This window comes from Condylostylus longicornis, unplaced genomic scaffold, assembly GCF_029603195.1.
Source record: "Condylostylus longicornis isolate FDR11 unplaced genomic scaffold, ASM2960319v2 ptg000016l, whole genome shotgun sequence".
Classification (NCBI taxonomy): domain Eukaryota; kingdom Metazoa; phylum Arthropoda; class Insecta; order Diptera; family Dolichopodidae; genus Condylostylus; species Condylostylus longicornis.
The window spans coordinates 1,651,277-1,670,178 of record NW_026577985.1 but is presented as its reverse complement, the minus strand read 5'-3'; the positions used below and the strand labels follow the sequence as shown (position 1 = coordinate 1,670,178).

At 30.3% G+C, this 18,902-nt stretch overlaps 1 protein-coding gene across 1 annotated transcript; it reads right to left on the bottom strand.

Annotated features, from left to right (window-relative positions):
- Positions 1 to 1,187: 1,187 nt before the first annotated feature.
- Positions 1,188 to 18,101, bottom strand: LOC129606005 (uncharacterized). Its single transcript, XM_055516050.1, has 8 exons — positions 17,660 to 18,101; positions 10,187 to 10,230; positions 8,307 to 8,479; positions 7,900 to 8,236; positions 3,266 to 4,759; positions 2,071 to 3,209; positions 1,535 to 2,009; positions 1,188 to 1,463 (listed from the first exon to the last, which is right to left on the bottom strand). Exons 1-8 carry the CDS (start codon positions 17,713 to 17,715, stop codon positions 1,279 to 1,281), a joined length of 3,903 nt encoding a protein of 1,300 aa, XP_055372025.1. The 5' UTR covers positions 17,716 to 18,101; the 3' UTR covers positions 1,188 to 1,278.
- Positions 18,102 to 18,902: the final 801 nt, after the last annotated feature.

Below are 18,902 nucleotides of genomic sequence, written 5' to 3'. Positions count from 1 at the left end.
ATGTTTTGCATGCATAATGTACCTTACCAATACATTATGCAGCAGATCGCGAAAAGAATACATAACTAGATACGAACCTACATACTTATTATAAAACAATGTATATTGTATTAACTTTAACCATTTTTTTTAGGAAGTGTTCACTTCTTGTTATAACTCACATTTCCAAAACACAATTTATATAGAATACTTATACTATCAATAAGTAAATAAAAATTATCCCTACAGGATGTGGTACCATTTTGTAAAAAGCGGTCATAAAGCATCTTGGGAGGGAGTGAAGGGAGAAAGTGTGTTGAATTAATGCTTTTTGTGGGACCCTGGAGGCAAAACCCTATCTAATGCCTTTCTTTCTATGTCTCTAGCCCTTCTAGAAGTACCCTTACTTTTTGACAGCTGAGAAGTAGCTACATACATATATATGTATATATATAATATTTTTTTAATAATTAATTTTATAATTTATTTTGTCGAAGTCAATTAATCCGTTGTTAAGGTCGTTCATGTAAAATTTAGTGTAACTCTATACTTAACGGTTTGTAAGGAATGATAATTTTTTTTTGGAGTGCTGTGGGTACATAAAATGCTGCTTCAGCCAAATAAAGATTAAATAAAATTTGTATCATAGCAATTATGTAATTAACAAGTTGAATTGTAAAAATTTGGTTAGCCTAAACTCAATGTCATTTTGAATTAACGCTGAGGATGAAAAGATCAAAAGAAAAACAGACGAACAGACTTACACGGGCAGACTAGATCTACTTATAATTCAGTGATGATCAAATATATAATATATCTATATCTCAGATGTCTATTTCTTAGAGTTGCAAACGGTTTATTAATAACACACTTCGAAATGTCGTTCGTACGAGTGTAATTACTATTAAGAACTGAAACGACAATTGAAATAAAGAAAAATTTAACATTATCAAGGGGCCGCTACATCTATTCTTTTAAAAAATGTGGAGAGTATAATATAACATAAAAAATGAATAAAAAAATTTAAAATAAATTTGCTTGCTTATTTCGTTTACGAGTTATCAGATCTAATAGAGCTGCTCCTGTTGATGAAATCTATTTTCTATTAGCAGTTGCTAATATGTTTTTTAAAAAACCATGAAATAAAACAAAACCACAAGACTGATACAAAGTGCGGACTAAGAAGTTTTTTTTACAATGATTCAATGTTCAATGTAAAACTAAAATATATTTCTATACTACATTATTTGCATAATATGTACAATGTACTAATTGAAATAATATGTACTTTTTCATTAGTCATCCAAACACAAACATATCCGAATTAGTTCCGGTTGCGAGAAGTACATTTTCAATTGTAGTTGGAGCACCCAAGTTAAACCAGTCTGTATTTTTCAAACCAGCATCTTTTCTTGCTGAATCTAAAGCATATCTTAAAGCGAACAACGCAACGATTGACATGCATAGAGAAGGTTCACCAGTAGCTTAAAATAAACATAAACCAAAAAATACATATTTAACATTGAAGTATGTATAAGTCTTTAAAATCAATTACCTTTAGCTCTCAAAACACTTAGAGGATTGGGACAATTTCTTAAGAAATTGATGCGAAAATCAATTGGTATATCTCTTGCTCCCGGTGGCTTATAATTCCAACTTCTATTTGTTAATAACTGACCATTTTTGTCGTAAACTAGAGATTCCGACAACCAGTAACCCAAGCCCATAACAAAAGCACCCTCAATCTGCCCAACGTCAATGTAAGGACTTATACTTTCGCCAGTATCTTCTAAAATATCCACTCTTAGCAACTGAAAGTTTCCTGTCAAAATATCAACCTCAACTTCAGCACAACTGACACCCCACGTTTGATATCCAGAAACATCAGCTGCTTTAAACATATGAGTTGCACTAAGCTCTATTGCTTTTTCGTAGCAAGCATGAGCTATTTCTTCCCATTTAGCATTGGGTTTTTCTTCTCTTACAGGCCTCATTCTTTCTAACAGCGTTTCACACGCCTTCATTGCAGCCTGTCAATTATTAAAATTTTTAAGAAAATTACATCAAATTTCAAATAAACCAGTTCATTACATAACATAAAGCTTCGCTGGTCATGCTACCTCCTGTTGTTCCTGAATTTGCTGTCATATAATTTACCGTAGGTTTAATTTTGATATATTCCAATGGAATATTCAATGTTTTTGCTATTACTTGTACTATTTTAGTGTTAATACCTTGCCCACATTCGATGCCTCCATGAATTGCAGTGACTGTTCCATCTGTATGATAAATAGAAACAATGACTGGAATAGCTCCAAAGAAATCCTGCGAATATTGCATTGGTACAATGCCAATACCACGCTTCTTCCAACGATTTTCACTGTTAAATTTATCAATATTTGATTTTCTAGTTTTATATTCGCTTGATTTCAGAAAATCGGGCAACAATTCCTTAATTCTATTATCATCAGGTATGTTTGCCAGTCTCACTTCAATTGGATCCAAATTTGTAATACGAGCTATGTGTTCCATAATATTTTCAATCATGGCAATACCTTCTGTTGTTCCTGGAGATCTGCACCAAGTATTGCTTGCGGAATCGGTAACAGCAATTTTACTATTGACTTTCCAAGAATCGGAATTATAACAGTTTTTGAAAAATGCGATTGAAGCAAATATGGGTTGCTCATTTATTGAACATCCTTCATCTTGAGCATAATTATTAATTAATCTTGTAATTTTTCCTTTTTTATCGACGCTTACTTCATAATCACTTATCAATCCAAAACGTTTTCCGCATGTTTCCATATTACTCTCTAATGAAAGAACAAACCTTACAGGACGGTTAGTTAAAATAGCCCCCAAGGAACAAGCACACGCTACTTGAGTGCAACGTGTAATTTTAGCTCCGTATGCTCCACCTAGCCGCCTAACGTGCATATTAATACTACTTTCAGGGAGTAAGCAGCTTTGCGATATTGCAACCTGAACATAATCAATCCATTGAGTAGCACAGTATACATCAATTCCGTCTTCTATTGGTATACAGACTGTTGTTTGAGGCTCCATCGTAAAGTGATACTGCCCAGCAACTTCAAACCTGCCACTTAAAGTAATATGTCTATTTTCTATTGTCTCAATTTTAGGATCAATTTTAAATTGCGTTTCCTGAATCCTTTCATAAGCTTTGTTATCAAAAACATCTTTTATTGTTGGATACACAGGGTCAGCTAAAACATATTATTATAGCAATGTTTTGTTTTGAATTGTTAGAAAATATACTAACTTGTTTTTGAGTAATTGACTTTCACAAGCAAAGAAGCTTCCTTAGCTAAGTCCAAGGTGTCAGCTAAAATCATTCCCAAAGGTTGTCCATAATATAGTACTTTTTCCGAGCAAAAGATTTCTTCAGGCTCAAAAACCATCATCATATTTTTAGGGCTAAAATTATTTGATCCTGGTATGTCCTTTGCTGAAATGAATGAGTGAACTCCTGGTAATTTCATTGCTGCAGTAGCATCAATTTTCTCAATTTTAGAGTGAACAACTTTAGCTTGAACGAAAGCAGCCCATAATTCATCAGGTTGGTGAGGAATATCATTAAAATATTGTGCTTCACCTGAACATTGTACGAGACCTTCAACTTTTTGAATTGGTTGAGTTAAAGGCCATTTATCTTTGTGAGTATCAAACGTTTGAATACCGGAGCTCAAACCTCTTGTTAAAATAGAGCCCCCAGATTTTAATTCTGATTTAATTTTATTGGAAGGGCAAATATTTAACAGGAATTTATAAAACAATCCTATAGCTAACTTTTTTCTATATTGAGGACTTGGATCCGGCAACGAATTACAAGGACTCAATGAACTTTCAAGTATTTGAACAGATTTCGCCAAAGTTTCTGGTTCGTACAATTTCAAACCTATTAACTCAGTTTCAAGCGACAAAGCTCTGTCAAACTTTGAATTTATACCACCAAAGCAAATTCGTATACTGTTCACAGCCTGATGTTCGTTTAGAGATACCAAGAAAGCTGCATTTACTGAAGCATGAGCATTCTGTGCTCTTGGCATTATTTTGTAGGATCTAAATATATTTGTAGATGGATCTAAAGGTTTTAATTCTATGCTGTGAATGACTCGTTTGTTCATATTAATCTTTAAAAAGTTTTCGGGACTTGTATTCTCCAAAGTATATGCTCTGTCTCCTCCTTCTTTGTTATTCTCCTTTGCTATTACAATACTAGCATCAACCGCGTTTAATAACAGATAAACATCTGACTGAAACTCGTTGTGAGCATATTTAATTGAAATATTTCCAGCTATTGTTCCAACATTTCTTACAGGAACATTTGCAATCAAGTCGATATGTTTTGCCAAATTTTTGCAATATTCATATCCTTTTTTAGAAGATATCTCATTTAATAATTTAATTGTTTCAGTTAAATTAAGATTGCCTCCCAAAACAACTTTGGCGGGGGCATTTGTTTCACATTGATGAAGCTCTTCAATTGAGTTAACATCAATAAAAACTGTTACGTTCGGATTACGTTTGTAAACTCCATGAGCTGTGTTACCTGCAACTAACATGTATGTTTTCTCTCCAATAGACTTAAACAAAGAAAACAAATCATTTAAAGACAAAATTTTATGCCATTCTTTTCCATTATCAAAAACTAATCGCAACCCTTGGTAAGATTTTTGACAACCATTTGAAGTATTGTAATCGCACTTCCTAGAACACGCAAGTCCAGTTGATCCACATGTTTTAGTTGGTAAATCTAAACAGAACACGATAGAAATATAAACATGCATTCCAATACTACTTTATTAAAATACAGTAATCTATAGTTAAAATTAACAAAAGCAAAGCAATTTAACAATAATTTATTTGATGTTGCAAAAACCATAGCGTCGGTTTTATAATTTTATTTTTTCTATTTAGGGTGTTTTTATTTCTATTAATGGTAGCATCGGAATCGGCCAGTCATGCTGAAGGACTTTACTTGAACAGGAAAATGAAACGCTGTGCAAAAAATTAATGTCGATGGAAGGAATTCTTCTTGCCTTGAGGAAAGAAATAATTCAAATTAAGTCTGAAAATGAAGCACCAAAACCCCGAATCAAAGGAACAAGAGGCGACCAACTTACCGTAATTTCAAGAGCGGCATTAAAAGAAGAAAGTAAGAAATTTGATCTTGCGAGATATGTTACGGAGGTGGAACTCTTGACAAAACGTAGGGAGAAAACACCTTGTAAAAAGAGGAAAACAAAATCATCGCCTGAAGTAAATGTTATCCAGCAACCAACCACAATCAATCAAACGTCTACATCCGACTTGTTGACGAATACCGAGAATAATAGAAGCACAAATAAAGAAGTCAGGAGTGATGAAACGTAAATGCACAGGCCATTTCCAGTTAATATTGTAGGGATTGTTGATTACCCAAAGTTAAGCAAGTTGCTAAACGCTGTCATTTTCACCTATAAGATATAACTGAAAGTCCTTCCAGTTTAGCACTTTAGTTAAAAATCTAGCAGAAGATAAGAACCAATTGGTTTCATACAAAGGTAAGAATGATAGACCGATCAAAGTCTTGGCCAGAGGGTTACGCTGATATTGTGAAAAAAGTGATATCATCAGTAATCTTAAAGAACAAGTTTTTGAAATAAAAGATGCCTCCAACATTATGAAAAAAAAGCTCGGAAAATGATGGAGGAGAAATTGCCGTCAACCACAAAAAAATTGTCCTTGTTCATGCTAACGTTTGACAAAAGTCAGGGCACTCAAAAAATTTATAATTTTTAATCTATTCTCAATCTAAGAGTTAAAATTGAACCAGTAAGGAAAATGACAAAAACTATACCACAGTATACGCGTTGCCAAGAATTTAATCATACCAAGTCCTGTTGTAAAAAAACAAGCTAAATACGTGAAGTGTGGTGCAAATCACCATATCTCTGCGTGCAACAGAGATCGCAACACTCCACCAAAATGTTTCAATTGTGGTGGAGCTTATCAAAACATTAACCAAAAGCTACTTTAAGGATTCCTCAAATACATCAAGTCCAACCAAAGAACACCAATGTGTTTTCAACACCGCCAATTGCTGAGGAAAAAGCAGCTAGCACTTTGCCTAAGTAGCCGCTTAACCGAAAGCCAAAATTTATGCCCAAGTAGCCGCTTAACCTATAACAGACGAAATTTTGGAATTGATATCAAAAAACTTGAAGATCAAACAGTCACCAAAAGAAAACTTATTGATAGATTAGATAGACCAGAAAATAAAATAAACTCGAGATTAAATAAAAGATGACGGAAACTCTAAGAATTGTGACATGGAATGCTGATAGTCTTCTGCAACATATCCAAGAACTTGAACTCTTTCTTAAAAGAGAAAAAATTGACGCTTGTTTGGTTAGAGAAACTCACTTTATCAAAGAAACTAACGTAGAAATTTATGGTTATAAGTGCTATAACGCCGTTCACCCAAATAACAAAAACAACGGCGGCTTAACAATTTTTGTTAAAAAAAATATTAAACACCAAAACCAAATCAGTATTAAAAAACGAACGATGCAAGCAGTTTCAGTTAAAATTTATTTTAAGAATAAGGATTTGGTGACTTCCTCCATCTACTGTCCCCCAAGATATGACTTAAAAGTAGAGGACTTCAAATCAATGCTGGTCCACATTGGAAAGGACTTTCTGATCGGTGGCGATTTTAACGCCAAAAATACTTTTTCACAATTCTAAGATGTTGCAACTTTTGGACGTTGGCCAACTGTCAAAACGTCTTAACCGTACGGGAACACGTGAACTCATCTGTCAATAAAACAGAATTTGTAACTGGGAACTCATCAATGGATAATGCATCCAAAACCTAATTTCAAGCCAGAAGAATTGCTACAAAGAAATCACTTTCTTAGTTGCAATAAAATAAGAATAAAAATAAAGTTGGGTTAACAAACCAATGGTTCGTATTGTAGCACTTTTCCCTTCAAAAAGTGAAAATACTGCTTTTAAATACCGTCTATGCATAATTACCATACCATTAAAATTATTTTCATTCATAAACGAAACTATTTCTTGGATTGCATATATTTATGATTAACGATTTATGCAGTTTTTGAAAGCAAAAGTTTTAAAGCAAAATTAATATAAAGGGGGGTTAACATAATGCAATATTTTAAAGGTTAATTGTGTGAGTTAAGAAAAATAATTATATTTTTTAATGTCATGGAATTTACCGTTAGCTTTTTGCGTTTATAGAAATTTGAAAAAGCTTGCGGTTTCAGAAATATAAGGCGTTAAAAATTCAAATTTTACAAATTTCGGTAGGCGATAACTTGAGGGGGGTGGAGACTGAAAAAAACTTTCTTCTAACTAAATAAAGTATTAGTGTCCAAAGCTGCTAAAATTTCAGGTTCCTAAAACGTGGGGTTAAGAAGAAAAACGACATGAAAAATTTGGAAGAAAGGAGTTTTAGATAACGATAAATTTGAACGGCCATTTAGTTTTTTTTAAAGTTTAACTATAGTATATGCCACAATAGAAGAAGCAAGCCACTGCCCCTTTCTGCGTTTGCAAAATTTGAAAAATGCTTATTGTTTCACTGCAATAAATAGTTTGGGGGAGGGGGGGTATAATTTCTAGAAGGTGATTCTATATAAATTCTATAGGGTTTTTAGTAAAGATCTATATACGTATAAAATTTCAGCTTTTTATCTTTAAGGGTGTAGAAGTTTTGAAAACAGACACGCGGACAGGCGGACTTACAGACGGACGGATGGAGAGACGGACTGACGGACTGACGGACAGAGTGAAACTAATAAGTATTTTTTTTTCAAAAAATTTTTTCAAAAAAAAAATTTTTCTTCATATATGTAATTTTATTAAAATTTCAAAGACGTTTATTACCTTCAATATCACTTCCCATATCTCTACACATTTGTGTATATTTATCTCCTGCATCTACAGCGAACGATTTGAATGCATCTAGAATCGGTCTGTATCCAGTACAACGGCATATATTTCCACCAAAAGAATTTTCGATTTCTTCCATGGTTAGTTTACCATCATTTGCTTGATAAAGACTGTACATATTCATTACCATACCAGGTGAACAATAGCCGCATTGAGTTCCGTGAAAATCGGCTAAACGTTTTTGGATAGGATTGTATCCATCTTTTCTATTACCAATTCCCTCTATCGTTATTATTTGAAGACCATGACATGCATATACTAAAGTCAAACACTGTTAATGTAAAAAGGTTTTTAATATTGAAGAATTTTACAAATCAGCAAAGAATGAAAACTTATCTTACAGAATTAATTGCCCATGATTTGGATTTCTTTGTAACTGGGTGTTCTCCGTATGCTGTGACAATACATGCACCACATCCACCTTCTAAGCACATAAACTTTGTGCCAGGTAAATTAGCATGATTTCTTATGAACGTATTTAAACTTGTATTGATCGGTACGAAATTAGGATTTACTAGTTAAAACAAAAAAAATTATAGTTGCAGTTAAAACTGTTAGTAATGTGTTATTTATTTATGACGGGATTTTGAGTAAATGTAGTAAGCAACATTGATTGTGGTGATAATGCACCTACATAAAATATCTATTGTTTCCCTAATTTCTTGCCTAGAATAAATATTAAATATAATCTCGGGGAAATCCCCGAGACTCATATTTCTGATAAATTCCAGCAACATTATAAATTTTATTTTAAAATACCATTTGTAATTTGAAATAATTTTATTTACGCTTTATGAATAAATAAACTCAAATTTGGTACAATTTTGTTAGGAACTAAAATATATCGAAACATGGTAAATTTTTATAACTTTTTATATTGTATTGGTAGGTTATGTGATGGCACCAAAGTTTTCGGCGGGAAGGCACTTCCCCAAGTGCGTAAACAAACTACGTACAAGTTAGAGAGGCGTAAACAAACTACTTTTTGATGAGATATCGGTCCGTGTGTCGGTCGGTTTGTCGGTATGGCACCGATTTATTAACTTTTGAGTTATATCGGACTTCGGTAACCGGACCTTTTGCGTACATAAAGAAAAATATCAACCAATTTCCTCGAAATTTGGTATCTAAATTTGAAAGATCAGGGGTGGGAAACCAAGCTGGGGGCTGATTTTACATTTTTTACCATATCTAAGGAACGGGCTGATTGAATTTTTTGAAATTTGATAATGGTGAATTTTTTAGGGATTTCAGGTGGCGCAAAACAAATTCTCCTAAGTGCCAAATTTACTGTTTTCTAGGTATGTTTACTAAAAGTATTCTAGTGTCCTTAAAAACTTTGTAAAGAAGTGTTTAAAACGCATTTTCATAATCTTCTGTAACACTTTCACTAAACTAAATAGAATAAACTAAAAAAATTAATATAAGAAATATTCGTTTTTTTCAAGGCGGATTTTAGATATAAGGCTGAAGTTTAAACTGATAAACATAATGATCTGATAAAAAATCATAAAAATTTTTTACCATACTTTTTAATACATTTTAAATGTATTTGGAGCAAACAAAAATTTTACCTTTAAATTTTGCTCCATTTTCATGAAAAACAACATGCATATGTGCCACTTTAGGTAATTTTACTGCAACTATGAAATACACATAATTTACATAAGGAAATCATGCTTTTTATACATGCATACCAAATTTACTCCATTGACAAAAAATAGTTTATGGAGCAAATAAGCAAAAAAAATTTAAAATGTGGTTCATGGAGCAGGAAACGACACCGAATATCTTACAGACTAGGAAGATAGGAAGAAATGGTTTGCGCTACGTGCAAGAGCACCCGTCAAAATCTATAAACCTACTCTCAAGTCAAAATTTTCAAAAATGCCGTGTGGAGCGATTAGAACTCGGTCGGCGATTTGAAAATGTGCTCTAAATTTGTTTAATCTACTTTATAAAGCAGATTAAACAAATTATATGTGTATTTGTAATACATATGTATGTGTAATATACACACATTTATTCGCAATAGCACATAAATTTGTATATATGTATGCATGTGTTTATTTTGCAATCAAGTTCATCAGAAATTGATTAACAAATATTTATACAGTCAGTAAAAAACGTAGTTACTCGTAGTTATACTGTGTTATTCAGAGACCATAATCATTAAAAAAATATAACTGCTATACAGTTAGCAAACTGAATATAAGCTCACCTTTGTACAGCTTTCCATTAATGAGTATTTCAATTTCTGCAACTCTGAAAATAAATAAAATTTTCGCATGTGTGAAAAAAAAAAATTATAAAAAAATGTGGGAATTAAAATAATGAAATATATTGTTTTTTAAATAGTAAGAGTGTGAGAAGTCAAAATATATCCAATTCTATTTAATCAATATTTATGCAATAGGGTGCTTATTTTATAGATAAAGTTGGTAATTTAATAACTTTTTCAAACAAAAAAAAATTTATATAAATTAAAATAAATAACATGCTTATTATAGAATTATTTTATTTTCTCGGCCAATAAAAATTTAAAAAACAACATGTTTTTTTTTTAAATAAAAAATGATGAAGTATGTAATTGTGAACTTTTTTAATTAATTTTAAGCAAATAAAAAAATTCAAAGCTGGCGTAATTCTAACTCATTATTATCTAATAACCTTTTCACATGTCAAACAAACAAGTTGATGAAATTTAAAATCAAATGTTCTCAATTGAAGAGTTGTAAATTTCATTTACAAATAAAAAAAACGAGAAAAACTAGAGTTGACTGTGTCAACTCTGTGATACCCGTACGAATTTGACTTTAAGTTGCCATATTACCATATTAATTTCAGTACTGTGTACTTTTTGTGTTCAAAATTTCAGTACTTTTCAATATTTTCTAAGATGTGGCCAAACTACTATTCACTGTAGCAGCTATCACAAGGAGTCAAGAAATTTGATCCATTTTAATCGCACATAATAGCCCTAATAACACACTTGTTTTCACGAGATTTCAATGTTATAATCCCAATAATTTCTGAGGTAACCCCAAATAACTTTTGAAATTGTATGGCAGGTAAAGAATTTAGCAGGTTATGCATTTTGACCCTACTAATACATTCGTTTGTGTGACTTCAATACCACAGCTTCTATAGTTTCTGAGATATAGCTAAATAGATTTGGAAGTTGTATGTCAGGTATCCGAACTAGTACCACGGTCATAACCAGGTTAAATAAGGGTTCTTCCATTAACTATGATAAATCATTTGAGAAAATTTGGTCAACCTAAATCAATTAGTTTTTGACTCATCGTTGGGATAGAAGGATGGATGATCGGACTGACGGACGGATGGACAGGCAAAGCTAAATCGTTCAGAACTCGATGCTGATCAAAAACATACATTTGATTCTGTATCTCAGACCATTATTTCTCAGCGTTACACACGGTAAGGCAAATTTAGTATACCCTACGAACGTTCGTACTGGTATAAAAATGTTAAGTAAATAATATATAATATGTTCAACAAACAAGTATTGATACTCGTATTAGGCTAATAATATGTTCGCGAAGAATGATTTGCAATACATTTTAGATATTATCGCTAAGAATCCATTATTAAATACATTTGCTGTTTTAGTTAATATGTAATAGCAAAATTTTTTTTTTGCTTGTGCTAACTTATAATAATTTATTCATTATCAAAACACATGTTATTACAATAATATGTAATTACAGAGATGTCACCAACAATGGGTCACCAAACTTTTATTGATAATCTGTCCTAAGCATGCAATTTTTTACCTAATTATATAAAGGCAAAATAATATATACATAATAAAATTTTGATAATCATTGAATTAAATTCAAACAAAAAATATTGACAAATCCTGTGTCCAATAATTATTATAGTGATTAAATCATTTTTTTGTAGACGTATGTATGTTGTTATTTATTCACCCTATTAGGTAGTGGTTGATCTCTATAATATGGTATTACAAACCCAATCAAATAATATTGTATTCAAACAAAATTTTGATTGGGGTTTAGAAATCAGGAACAAGTTTCTTACTGGGATTGCAGATATTGGCATAACCAAAATTTGACACAATATATTTATCGCATTGAAATCTTTAACTGCTTTTTTTTTTAACTTTTTGTTAGTAAAAATGTTTCCATTAATCAAAATTTTAAAAATTACTATTTTCCATTTTTCCTTTTTTTAAAATAAACATATGTATATATGTACATATCTCATATCCCATATTTTATATAACTATAAAATATTAATTATATTTTATATAACTACAAGACATTTATAAGAATTGTTTGTATTATAGCTACAATAGAACTCATAGCAATTTTGATGCATTTATGATCAAAGGTTCATCATAAATGGCTGTGAACAATTTCTCAAATTCTAGCTTTCATATTAATGCGTTATTTTTAAATTTCACAGTTAATAAAACATAAAATTCGTACTGCACGTGCAAAAATAAAAATTAAGAAAATTTTGAATGTAAAGAAAATTTTGAATAAAAATTTCACAGTTAATAAAACATAAAATTCGTAGTGCACGTGTTAAAATTAAGAAAACTTTGAATGTAAAAAAAAATATTTTTTAAAAATAAATTTTGTAAAAACCGTGGTTCACGACTGGAAACATTTTTCTACTGTGCAATTTTTTAAATTAATAAAATGTTCAATCGTTGTCAGCCTTTAAGTTTTATAATAAATCTGTAAATTCCATTTCTGACTAACCTATGTCATGCATGTATAATACGATCAAAAAAAATTGATGTTCATCGTCTTTAATTTTTTGTTGCGCAATTATTGCTTCAATTAAAATAAAATATTATTAAAATAAATTTTTATTAAGATAAATTTAGTCGACTATTCTGTGTATAGAACAAAGGATATATTATGACATAAACAACAAAAGCTTTTTCTCGGACAGTTAAAAAACTACAAAACCTTATGTATAAGTATTAGACTCAAAAATTATATACTTTGTATATTAATATACATTGTATATTAGACTTAAAAATCTTTTTATTGTTCATTTTTACAATTTTACATTCAGACTCATATTTCCAATTGAACTATATCACAAAATATAAAAAAATAATTTTCGTTTAGATTTTTTATTTCTAAATGTCATTGATTATAATCAAAATGTAGGAGATATTAAAAAGTTTGATGAGAAAAATTTTAGTAGGTATATTTGCTCATATTTTATAATAAGCATAAATACAGATTTGCTTTCTATACAAATTTTTTGTAAATTATTAGAACAAAAAAATCTGATGTAATTAGCAAATAACCGACCGCAAGCTGTATTGTTAAGTTTAGAAAAATATTGCGTTACATTATAATATGATTTCTTTCAAAAGTTAAGTAGTTTCGCGTACTGTCGGGGGAAGCTTATATACAAAATACAACAACGCGTGCACGCACACACCGGCAGACCTAGATCTTGCTAAAAGTAGTTTATTTACATTTCTCTACCATGGAGAAGAGAAAACCATGTGAAAAACTAAAATTCAAAATAAAAATATAGATTGTACAAAATTTACATACTTTCATTGAAGATATACATATGTATTTTTATACCCTGCACTTCGTGAAGGGTATATTAACTTTGGTATGGAGTTTGTAACTACTTGAAGGAGTCATCTGCGGTATGGACATATATATATATTCTTGCTCAGCGTAAAATTCTGCGTCGATTTAGACATGTCCGTCCGTCCGTCCGTCCGTCCGTCCGTCCGTCCGTCCGTCCGTCCGTCCGATCGCACGATAACTCAAAAACCAATAATGCAATCGACACCAAACTTTCACAAGTTTTTTCTTTTGTGCCAAGGACGAACCCTATTGTTATTGGACTAAGTCGGATAACGGGTTCGGGTAGCTGCCATACAACTCCAAGAGTTTATTTTAAATATTTCAAAAACTAATAAAGCTATAAATATAAAATTTTGTATACATGTGTCCAATTATATTCTACACATGCTCTAAAAATTATAATGGGATAGCTGCACCGGTTCGGGTGGCTGCCATACAACTCCAACAGCAAATTTTTTATATTCGGCAAAATAATAAAGTCAGATTCATGAAACTTGGCAGTCGTGTGTCCAATTATAGGTTAAAGATATTTCTGAAGTTTTGGTGGAATTGCTTGACAGGTTCGAGTGGCTCCCATACAAGTCCAAAAGCTTATTTAAAATATTTGGAAAAATAATAAAGTCAGGTTCATGAAACTTAGCAGTTGTGTGTCCAATTATAGGTCAAAGATATTTCTGAAGTTTTGGTGGAATTGCTTGACAGGTTGGAGTAGCTCCCATACAAGTCCAAAAGCTTACTTTAAATATTTGAAAAAATAAAAAAGTTAGATTCATGAAACTTGGCAGTTGTGTGTCCAATTATAAATCAGATATACCTGCGAAATTTTAGTGGAATTGCTTGACAGGTTCGGGTACCTGCCATACAACTCCAAAAGCTAATTTTAAATATTTGGAAAAATAATAAAGACAGATTCATGAAACTTGGCAGTTGTGTGTCCAATTATAGTTCAAAGATATTTCTGAAGTTTTGGTGGAATTGCTTGACAGGTTCGAGTGGCTCCCATACAAGTCCAAAAGCTTATATTTGGAAAAGTAATAAAGTTAGATTCATGAAACTTGGCAGTTGTGTGTCCAATTATAGATCAGATATATTAGCGAAGTTTTAGTGGAATTGCTTGGCAGGTTCGGGTACCTGCCATACAACTCCAAAAGCTAATTTTAAATATTTGCAAAAATAATAAAGTCAGATTCATGAAACTTGGTAGTTGTGTGTTCAGTTATAGGTCAGACATATCCGTGAAGTTTCTATAGAATGGTTTCACAGGTTTGAATAATTGCTATACAACAATGAAAGGTGCAGGGTATAATTCAATCGGTTCATACCGACTGAAACGTTTTTACTTGTTTAAAAATATTTTCTTTTACATAATTTTTAAAATAAGTTTGTATGTGTATAAATCAATTTTTTTAGCACTTTTCCAAAAAATTTAAAAAAAAAGTGAAGAACGGACGTCCGTCAGTCCGTGTGTCTGATTACAAAACTTCTACACCCATGAAGATAGAAAGTTGAAATTTTATATGTACATAGATCTTTACTAGAACCCTACTTCCCTAAAAGAAAATTTTTAACCTCGCCCCCTCTAAAAGTTATACCCCCCCCCCCCCAAACGCCAAAAATATTATTTTTTAACTATTTATTGCAATGAAACTATAAGCACTTTTAAAACTTTGAAAATGCAGAAAAGCAGTGGGTTGCTTCATCTATCGCGGTGTACCATATTAGAACTTTAAAAAAACAATATGGCCATTGAAATATATCTAAAATCCTTTTTTTCCAAATTTTTGATGTGGTTTTTCTTCTACACTCCTGGTTATAAAATTTTTTCCATCTTCACCCACTCTCAGTTATCGACTCTCGAAATTCGTACAATTTCAATTTTTGGCACCTCCAAAGTTTCCGAAACTGGAACCTTTTTCAAATTTCCATAAATGCTGAAAGCTAACGATAAATTCCATGCCATTAAAAAATATAATTTTTTTTCTTAACTTCGGCTATTAACCCTTAAATTTGAGCAATATGTTAACGCCTCTCCAAATCTTTTTTATTTTATTTTAAAAGATTGCACACAGTGCTCATATTAAATGTATGCAATCTTTGAAACACTCGTTTATGAATGAAGCTAATTTTACTAATGTAGTACATAGCTAAATTGTATTTAAAAGCACTATTTTCACTTGTTGCACGAAAAATTGTGGTTTTAAAAACAATTGTTAAAGATCCAACTTTATTTATTTTGAATTTTCTTCCAATAACTAACGTACTTTTATATACTTGCATATGCACGTGTACAAAAAATTATCTACCTATCTTGTTTTCCAAAAAATTGCATTTTTAATGAAAAAAAATTTAATTGTCGTTTGTAAAGAAGTGTATGACCTTCTACATACATAATTATGTATCATTATTCAAATTGGGATGAAAATTAATGTAAAGAGAAAAATTTATTGAAAAATGAAAATAAAGAAATCCTAAAAAAAAGTTTATAACTATTATAGAATAGTTTAATTATTTCGAATTGTTTGTTATTGACATCACTATGTCATCCATTTCTTCGTTGTCATTTTCTCTTTCAAAATTATAAGCATTAAGTATTCCAATACTATTTACTACATTTTCTGTAAAACCGTGGGTATTGCAACATTTATCATTTCTCTGCAAACCATAGTGTATAACAAGAAAAGCATTTTCAAACTACATTTAAAATTTTAAGAATTAAAGAATTTCTTTTTGTCAACATTTTAATGCTGATGCAAAAAAGTGCAGTGTTAAATTGCACTGCAGTGCAAATTACATTTTTAGAGTGCATTTTAGGATTGGCTGGACTGTTAAATTGGTATCACTAGTGATCGCTAGATATAGCTAAGTACCTTTTACTTTCAGGAATAATTTCATTTGAATATAATTATACAGTTTGTGTAGTTACTAATATATACTTAAAAACATTAAAAGTAAAATTAAACTTTCGCAAATAAAATATGTCATCCGCAATATGTACATTTTACTAACGGTTATTAAGTGAAAAATAGATATAAAAGATATCTGTTAGCTTCGCTAAATTATATTCACAATACTCATTTACCGTTTCATGAGTGATATTATCATTAATGTTTTTGCAAATGAATTATATGTCATATTCAGGTGCGTGTTCTAGTAAAAACGATTTTATTAGAGTAGTTAGCAGTACTAGCATTAATTAAAATAAATGCTAAAGTGAAAGATAACAAGTAAAAACGTTTCAGTCGGTATAAACCGAATGAATTTAGAAGTTTTTTTTAAATGAGTTTAAAAGTTTGTTTTTGAAATATTTTATTTAGAAATAACTTTGATTACTAAATGGCAATTACTTGTATCTGTCAAACGGCTCAATAAAAACTTCACGAATATTATGTCTCACCGAAAATTGGACATACGACTTCTGAGTCTCACGAATCTAGCTTTAATATTTTTCCAAATATTTAAAATTAACTTTCGGAGTTGTATGGCAGCCTCCCGAACCTGTCAAGCAATTCCACCTAAACTTCAGAAGCATATCTGACCTGAAATTGGACATACGACCGCCGAGTTTCATGAATCTAGCCTTAATATTTTTCCAAATATTTAAAATTTAAAATATTTAAAAACTGTCAAGCCATTTCACTAAAACTTCAGGGTTATATCTCTGACCTGAAATTGAACAAACGTTTGCCGAGTTCCATAAATCTATCTTTATTATTTTTCCCACACTACCCGAACGAGTGCAGCTGTTCCATTAAAATTTTCTTCAGTATTAGTGAATCTACTAGTGTTTAAAATATTTAAAAAAAACTCTTTGAGTTGTATGGCAGTTACCGGAACCTGTTGTCCAAATTGGTCCAATTACCAATTCCACATAAATTACCAATTCCAAAGTGAATATACCTTTCACGAAGTGCAGAGGGAAAATATTATAACTAATTTGTGTAAAATTAGAGAATAATGGTTAAATTGACTATTTTAATATTAGCAACATATTAAAAATCTAATATACCGGTACCTAAACAGGAATATACCGGTAGGTATTGTTGTATAAAATACAATTTCTAATTTTTGTTACTAACTTTTTCACTCCATTAATTTCATTTAGTGCAGTTGAATTTTTCTCAAATTTATTCATTTTTGCAATATTTTCTTATTTATTTCAAGAAAATTTTTTCCAACTTTCAAAAACAAAAAGATCAAATTATTAATCACTATTTCTATGTATATATATATATATATATGTATAAACGTTAATAGCAATTTCTTATTTTTTCAATTTAAAAAATTTTAATGATCTGATTAAGTCAACAAATGCTTTCTGTAAAATTTGCAGTTTACAAAATTCACACTTTTTGTTTATTTTTATTTAGTTTTATTTGCATAAATTTTTCACTTAAAATAAAGTTTTTTGGATTATACTTATAACAAAAAACTTATTTTTGTTCAAATAAAATAATTGTTTTTTTGTATTGTTATTAATCATAGCAAAGTTCCGCAAGTGATATCATCCATTTAACGCTTCAATAATGACTGAATTTTTATTCTGCGTTCTATTTGAACTCTACGAAATACTTCAATTTTCAGGAATTCTGAAAGAGAACTCTCAAAATTTTGTTTTACATTTTGCTACCAATTTTATGAGTATATGTAAGAGTTTTTGTAGCGGTGGTGCGGTGCAATTATCTTATCTTCAAAAGAAATTTATAATATTTGATTTAAATATTTATACATATACTTGTGAACAACAATACACGAACACATGTTTAATAGAAACATTAATAGATTTTATAATTGCTTATAATTTTTAATAATATAACCGTTGATGTGTTTATGCACACATGTGTATATTCGTATACATTTATATGTATTTAAAACACATTTTTGTTTTGTAAACAAAATTCAAATGCCCACTTGTTCGCTATCTTACTTTATTTAGATTTCGACAAATAACCATGTTAGGAAACTTGTGGAATTATCGTAAAGCACTATTCAGTATTTTGTGATATTTGGTATATAACTAGTTAAAAACATTAAATTTTTTACATTAATAAATTAATATCAAATATATATAATTAAGTTAAAGTTTAAATTTTAATACTAATTGCAAAATAACATATTAAATTAATAAATTTTCTATGAATACAAATTTTGTTTTTGAATACCTATTAATTTCCAGTTACATTTATTTATTGAACAAATACTGAAACAATATTTTATTTATAAATTATAAATTTTCCATGAATATAATATGTAAAATTATGCTTTTGAAGTGACCACTTAAACCTTTAAATAAGCATGTTCATTAGGAATATAAATGCTTAG

Coding starts and splice junctions, on each gene's coding strand:
- LOC129606005 (XM_055516050.1), bottom strand. CDS start 17,715: ATGAATAAATTTGAGAAAAATTCAACTGCACTAAATGAAATTAATGGA. Junction 8,480..10,186: donor TAATGGAAAGCTGTACAAAG/GTGAGCTTATAT, acceptor TGTTTTAACTAG/TAAATCCTAATTTCGTACCG. Junction 8,237..8,306: donor AATCATGGGCAATTAATTCT/GTAAGATAAGTT, acceptor TTACATTAACAG/TGTTTGACTTTAGTATATGC.